This window comes from Lynx canadensis, chromosome B4 (assembly GCF_007474595.2).
Source record: "Lynx canadensis isolate LIC74 chromosome B4, mLynCan4.pri.v2, whole genome shotgun sequence".
Classification (NCBI taxonomy): domain Eukaryota; kingdom Metazoa; phylum Chordata; class Mammalia; order Carnivora; family Felidae; genus Lynx; species Lynx canadensis.
In genome coordinates, this window is record NC_044309.1 from 51,537,952 (window position 1) to 51,545,609 (window position 7,658).

At 36.8% G+C, this 7,658-nt stretch overlaps 2 protein-coding genes across 2 annotated transcripts in view; one reads left to right on the plus strand and one right to left on the minus strand.

The window, feature by feature from the left end:
• Nucleotides 1-3,974, minus strand: part of PLCZ1 (phospholipase C zeta 1) — a 44,003-nt gene extending 40,029 nt beyond the window's left edge. The window contains exon 1 of the mRNA XM_030323253.1: nucleotides 3,846-3,974. Coding sequence (XP_030179113.1) covers nucleotides 3,846-3,956 — 111 coding nt within the window. The 5' untranslated portion in view covers nucleotides 3,957-3,974. The remainder of the gene's footprint in view (nucleotides 1-3,845) is intronic.
• A 2,202-nt stretch (nucleotides 3,975-6,176) lies between these two features.
• Nucleotides 6,177-7,076, plus strand: CAPZA3 (capping actin protein of muscle Z-line subunit alpha 3). The gene has a single exon (XM_030321038.1). The coding sequence runs from the start codon at nucleotides 6,177-6,179 to the stop codon at nucleotides 7,074-7,076; it is 900 nt and encodes a 299-aa protein (XP_030176898.1).
• The last annotated feature ends 582 nt before the right edge of the window (nucleotides 7,077-7,658 follow it).

The window sequence follows — 7,658 nt, forward strand, 5'->3', positions numbered from 1 at the left end:
TTATTGCAATGAATCATTGAGGAAATGGAGAAAGAAATGTAAAGGTGTCTTTCAGTTTATTTGCTACAGGAGAGAATATAACTTTTAGAAAAGGATATGGAGTGGCGCGCCTGGGTGGCTCAGTTGGTTAAGCGTCCAACTTTGGCTTGGGTCATGATCTCAGTCTTTGTGAGTTCGGAGCCCTGCATCAGGCTTTATGCTGAAAGCCTGGAGCCTGCTTCAGATACTGTGTCTCCCTCTCTCTTCCCATTCCCCACTCATGCTCTCTCTGTCTCTTTCTCTCTCAAAAATAATTAAAATTTTTTTAAAAAAGAGAAAAGGATATGGAGCTATTTATTTTTGAGAGAAGATTAAAAATAAGCTTAGACTGTGGCAGACCAACTAAAATAGGAAATCATAAACTTGCGGTGGAACGAAACAATATGTAGCTGAATTGACCCAAGTTGCAGATTTGTAGGGCAGACACAGCAGAGAAATACTTTACCTCCTCTCTCTACCTTCTAACTTTCAAACCACTCTACACTACTGCCAGATATATCCTAAACTTTGCACTATTTCCCTCCTCAGAAAAGTTCAATGGCTACCCATCGTCTATAAAAAAAAAATCCAAACTCTGTAGCCTACCTCAGGACTTTTGTGATCTGGCCATACCTAGCACTCCTCATCACTTCCTTGCATACATCCTATGTGCAAGTCATACATCGTTACCTTTTATTCATCAAGCACTTCTCACACTGTTATCTACATATACTGCTTCTTATTCTTCGAGGGACAATAAGAATGCTCTCTGTACCACAGCCTCTGTTATAGATGCCCAAGTTTGAGTCTCTGTCTTCTCAGATTCCCTGTAATTATTAACTATGATATTTATTATTATCTACTTATAAAATAGTAATTTCTGTATTTCTTTTCCTCCTGATGAGAGAGAGAGAGAGAAAGAGAGAGAGCACTTTATTAATTTTTTACAATCCACAGTTTCTAACAGAGTCCCATGGACATCCTATAGATTTAATAATGGCTGTTAACTGCTTAGAGAATTTGAAAACTTAAGGTAAGTCCTATAATAATATGAATTCTTAAAATTAAGAAGGATGCTATTTCATACTCAACTAACAATCAAGAATGTAATCTCAGACTAGCAATATTCTGTTGAAATGACACAGAATATTTCTTATAAAATATATTGTATGCTACAAATTAATGACAATGGTAAAAGCAATAAAGTTTTTTTTTAATAAAGGGATAAAACAAAATCTTACAGAATTGCTCCCCACGTCATGGCTCAAGAATTGATTTTGTAAAATGAAAATGTGAATATTTTGCCAGGGTCATAAAGGTACACCTTCTTTACTTAAATTTCATAGTAAATATTCACCCAATAAGAAAATAAATTCACATCAGAATTTATGCCAGCTTCTTAAGAAATCAATAAATGTAATGCAACTTCCTATATTTTTTGAACAGTTATGATTGATATACTTCAAATAATATTTATTGAGTGCCTACTTTTTTCCAAGCCTTATACTAGATACATTCACAAATAATATTTACTATTCAGCACAATCCGGCAAGATAACTATATTAGTTTCCCCATTCTGCAGGTTAAGACATTTGCTTAGGGAAATTTCTGATTTGCCAAGTACTGAACAGGGAAGATCTGATGGAGTGAAGAATCTCCACGCCCATTGAGGTTGCCAATAACAATAGCCCTGAGAAGCTGGAAGATTTTGGTCACCAAAATAAGATTCTTTAAGATTCATTGCATTTACTCTGGCTACAAGGTGTATCGTGAATTTTGGAAAGATAAACAACAAAAGTTGAAGCAAAACAGTCCAATGTTTAAGAAGCTTAATTTTTATCTATCCAGAAAATTTCATTAGCCAATACACCTTCCCTAGCATTCTATTTAATTAATTTCTTAATGCATATATGGCAATGTAGCCAAAGGCAACAAAGTATCATCTATTCAAGGGCCTAGGGGAATTATTTTGATAACAATTTCTTGTCATGATCAGCAGCCTTGTTTATATGCAATTTATGCTTAAATTATTTGAGGCCATTTTAAAGAGGTTTTTAAAGAATTCTAAGCAATCTCTGTCCCTCAATTATAAAAATTATTTTCATAGCCATTCCAGAAAGGTTTTGCTAAACAAACTAGACCTTCACCCTCTCACGTTTAAATAATTGTTAATATCAATTAATGACCTATTTCTTTACCTGTTAGAACTGTTGCACATTTTACATAACACTTTTTAATAGGGCATGCACTTTACTCAAGTACATCTCAGACACATATCTTCATTTTGCAGGTAATGCAAAGCAACCTGATAATCACTGAATAAGATTGATCACATTTCACATTTGATACAGATTTAATATATTACCTCTCTGTTGTGTTGAACGTGAATTTTATTAAACCAAAAAAGTACTTATTTGGTTCTTCCATTGAGTGATACCACTGGGGGGAAGTTCTACTTGTGAAGATCTTTCACAAACCTTGTGTTCTTCAGGTATAGTATTAGACATGAGTTGCTTAAAATTCTGATAGTTTATGGCAGCACGGACTACGTGCATTCATAAAAAACAATCTGAAACTTTTGTCTTTTACTGCAGTCTCTTGAGAAGTGCAGCTTTTTTTTTTTTTGAACCTCCTCTTTGTGATTTGTAAACATGGGGGCTAAATCCTGTTGAGAGAAGTACTTGATAGGGCTGCTCCATGGTCTCCTGTGTCTCTGCAGGTTTTCCAGCAGAGGCACCAACACTTACTTCAGAACTAGCTTTTCAAGGATGTTTGCATGATGAAAAGATAATATCTCCCTCGAGGGGAAAAAGCAGGTTTCTTTACTGTGCATGATAATAATGATAAGGGCACCCTCCAGGGCAAAGATCAGACAGGCTTACTTCCTGTAATAAAAGATTTGGGTTCCTTAAACTTGAGGTCCCTCTCTGATAAGACAACCCAGGGCATGTGCTTCTGTCAGTTGGCCCTCTTCACATCATGCTTTGGGAATTGAGACTTGGAGAAATAGCACCAAAATGCTGATACCCTTGCAATGGCTATTTTTGTAACAAGGCTATTTTCTCTGAACCAAAAGCCTGCCTCGGCCGTCATCCATGAAATTATATCAGGCTAACTGCTTACAGGCAGGTAACACAGGTTTCCCAGTTTGTATTAATGGTAAGAATTTCACAGACTGTTATCTGGGTAGTCACTTTCAGAAAACAGTATCATATTCAGGATTTCCATCTTCTTAACTTAAGTAGCCAATCCATTATTTTTACTTGATTTGCCAAGAAATTTGCCATTTCCTAGCACAAAACTCAGCTGAGTGCTTGGATTTTTCTTACTTATTGATGATCTTTCCCTCTGTCCTTTAGTGAAAAAATTGATCCAGTTTCCATCCCCACTAGTTCTTCAAACAAAGAAAACTTCTGGCATGATTTTCTACTTTGAAGTGAGTAAAATACCATTTTTCTCAAGATTTCTTTTTCCTTCTATAAATCACTAACATCTAATCCATTTACCATTTCTTCATTTATGTGATTTTGATCTAATCATATGACCAATCCTAATCTTACATGAACATTCTTGTATCTTCAGCTAATTATGCTAAATTAATAATCTGGTATTATTTCAAATTTTACCATTAACTTATTTTATCTCCTACCTAAATTCTCTCCTTCTTGATTGTAAATATATTTAACATAATTAATTGCTTTAATTAAGAGACTAATTTTTCATATGTATTTTCTGTAGAAAGCATCCAAGTAGCTGTTGACATTTCCCCTATATTGGATTAAGTCCTTCTTAGGGTGGGGCAGACAAGGGGTGGATATTATCTCACCTTAAAAATAGATTTCACATGAACATAATTGCACTGAATATCTAATTTTTCAAGTAATTTGTGAGTTTTTTCTAGGTTAATTTTTCCACCTCTAAATTCATCCCGAATCATCGACAAAAACCATGTATGAAGCACAAAAAAAGAAGTTAAGGAAATTCTCACAGAAAATCATTAAGTACTTAAAATGCCTAAGGAAATATTTGATTTCTTTTCAATTTAACGTTTTTATTTTTATTTTTAAGGGATAGTCTATCTTTTGCTTAAGTGACAAAATAATTCTATGATAAATTATGGTTAAAACAAAATTAAGTAGGTACTATTCTGTAGTGAAGGTATGAGAGGGCATACATAACACAATAAAAATTACAGGAAAAGAATAAAAATAAACATTTGAGGAATCAAGTTATTATTTGGGAAATACAGTCTATTTCCTGAGACATGGACTTGGGGGACAGCTGGGCTTCAAGATCTCCCTGTCACTTGACCTCTCTCAAGTTCACTTTCCTCATCTGAAAGGTGAGCAAATTAATATTTAGGGAAAGTGGGGGCATAAGTTCTCAATATATGACTGAACACAGTTTCTGCTACTGAGTGTTCAATAAATAGTTACCATGTTTGATATAATTATTATTACCATGACATTAGCCAGATGTCCAGCTACACGTGCCAAAAAAAGGCAACATTTTAAGTACCACCAAAAAGGGTTAAAAATGCCATGCTGAGTGTATATTTGGTATGAATAGAAAATTAAAATAGGGGCGCCTGGGTGGCGCAGTCGGTTAAGCGTCCGTGACTTCAGCCAGGTCACGATCTCGCGGTCCGTGAGTTCGAGCCCCGCGTCAGGCTCTGGGCTGATGGCTCAGAGCCTGGAGCCTGTTTCCGATTCTGTGTCTCCCTCTCTCTCTGCCCCTCCCCTGTTCATGCTCTGTCTCTCTCTGTCCCAAAAATAAATAAACGTTGAAAAAAAAAATTTAAAAAAAAAAAAAAAAAAAAAAAGAAAATTAAAATAATCAAGCTTACTTATTGTATACAGACAAACTACAAAAAAATTAGGACACTTCAATTGGAAAAACTGAACTTGGGAATATGACAACTTATAATATCATGAAAGGTACTTGTGAAAATTGTTCAAAATTCCACTCAGTTTCAGACTGCTAAAACTTATGAAAAGCCCTCACATATAAAGGCTATGACTTAATATGGCAAAGCTCATGTTCTCATAAGAAAAAGACAGGAAGTAAGGGAAATGCAGAAAAGCTTAGGACGGATGGAAGGAAGAGGTTTATACTTAAATGAGAGAGGCTTAACTTCCAGACTCTTCAAAAAGAAAGAGGAGAATCAAGTAAAGGGGATTAATTAAGAGGAAGAAGAGAAAAGAGGAACAGAAAGGACTTCTGAATGGATATTTGTTCTCCATATTTTCATGACCTGTTGTTATGCTTCTCCTTGCTTAGTAGTCTCTCCCCATTACATGTTGTCACAGGTTTCAAATATAGTCAACTCTGCCCTTTTGTAGTAAAGGAATTTCTTGATATTCATCAGCTGTTGCCTCTGACCCTTTTCTAGAGAGAAAGCAGAAAATACAGAGTGGTTTGCGCCTTTGTTCTTTGGAGATAGCTCACAGTTAAATCCCATAGAATCCACATGCCAGATGTGGTCCCTGCATTTCACTGCCCTTGAAAGTTTCTGGCTTCTTGCTTACATTTTAACAATCTTCAAACCCTCAATGGTTATAATGCAGTATCCTCTGCTGTTTGGCATTTTTCTGTCAACTGCCATCATATCTTGTTTTATTTTTACTCTTTTGTTGAACCCCCCTGAAACTTTTGGGCATAATGTGCTTCCAGTGGGTTTGGGGAGAATATTCTGAGGGCCCGAGGATAAATAAATGCCACTGTGGTCCCCAAAGGTGCAAAGGGCTGCCAAACCCTCTCTAGAAACTCTAGGCTGCTTCTGTAGATTCCTGACAACACAGAATGCCCACAGCGACACACCGCTCTTGAAGAAGGCTGTTTGGGAGGCTAAGTTTTTTAAATCTCCAAAATACATACAGCTGAATGGCTGGGTACCACGCTGTCAGGTGACCGTCATGTTTTTCTTTTGGCCTGAACACCCATGGTGACATCATCAAAGGTTCCACACTTCATAGAGAAAGGTTCTTTATGACTTCATCAGGAGACTCAGCTTGCAAGACAACCTGTTTTCATGATTAGCCATAGTAATCTTAAGCTTGAATGTTTAACACCTTGATGGGAAAGGTGTCTCATGGAATGTTTTCTCATCCTTTGAACACTCTTTATTTCAGAAGCTTTGCTTCTGCTGCAACCAAGCATGTCACTTAGCGTTCTGAGTAGGAAAGAGAAAGAAAGAGTAATTCGCAGACTGTTGATACAGGCTCCTCCAGGGGAATTTGTAAATGCCTTTGATGATCTCTGTCTGCTTATCCGTGATGAAAAACTTATGCACCATCAAGGTGAGTGTGCAGGCCACCAACACTGCCAGAAATATTGTGTACCACTCTCTATCGATGGAAATCCAGTACTCTTGTCTCACCACAACGTAATGGGTGACTACCGATTTTTTGACTATCAAAGCAAACTTTCTTTCAAATTCGACCTGCTTCAAAACCAGTTAAAAGACATCCAAAGTCACGGTATCATTCGGAATGAGACAGAATACCTGAGAAATGTTGTTCTGTGTGCCTTAAAACTGTACGTGAGTGATCACTACCCAAAAGGAAATTGCAACGTGCTGAGAAAAACCGTGAAAAATAAGGAGTTCTTGATAGCATGCATTGAGGACCACAGCTATGAAACAAGAGACTGCTGGAATGGCCTTTGGAAATCTAAATGGATTTTCCAAATCAATCCATTTCTAACCCAAGTAACAGGAAGAATTTTTGTGCAAGCTCACTTCTTCAAGGCTGTCAACCTTCATATTGAAATCTCCAAGGACCTAAAAGAAAGCTTGGAAATAGTTAACCAAGCTCAACTGGCTTTAAGTTTTGCGAGGCTTGTGGAAGAGCAAGAGAATATATTTCAAGTTGCAGTCTTAGAAGAATTACAGGAGTTATCGAACGAAGCCCTGAGAAAAATTCTACGAAGAGATCTTCCAGTGACCCGCACTCTTATTGACTGGCAAAGGATACTCTCTGACTTGAATTTGGTGATGTATCCTAAATTAGGTTATGTCATTTATTCAAGAAGTGTGTTATGCAACTGGATAATCTAAAGGATTGCTCCTGGTAATTGTCTCAGCCTGATTTAGTGGTATTTCCGGGAGGGGTGTTGGTATTTTCCTAAAGTTAAGAAGCCACTAGAGATGCCTATCACTTGACAAATGTAAGTTTAAATTAAGGTAAAGTGTAACAAATACTTTTACTCAGGGAATATTAACCAATAAGGCAAGAAAAGGGTGATGTAAGTGTGCTTCATGGTAGCAACCATCATAAAGCCAGAGATGCCTATTAGAACCTAAAACAGCTTGAAACAATGTGGCACCCAGAAGTATTACAAAGGTGGCCAGGGTTAAGGCTGTGTGTATTGTGTGTGTGTGTGTGTGTGTGTGTGTGTGTGTGTGTGTGTTTGGAAATGACCTTTGATTTTCTTAGTAACTAGAGAATGTACACAAAAAAAAGTCACTCTGCAAGTGATAATTCACATAATTCCGTTCAGTCATACCCAACCCAGACAGCAGATTTCAGTAAGTGACATAAGTATTGGATATTCCATGAAAACAACAGATATCAAAAATCTACCTCAGATGAAGAACTAGAGGTAAACTTAGAGCCCCTGCCCTCCAAGAATTGGGATT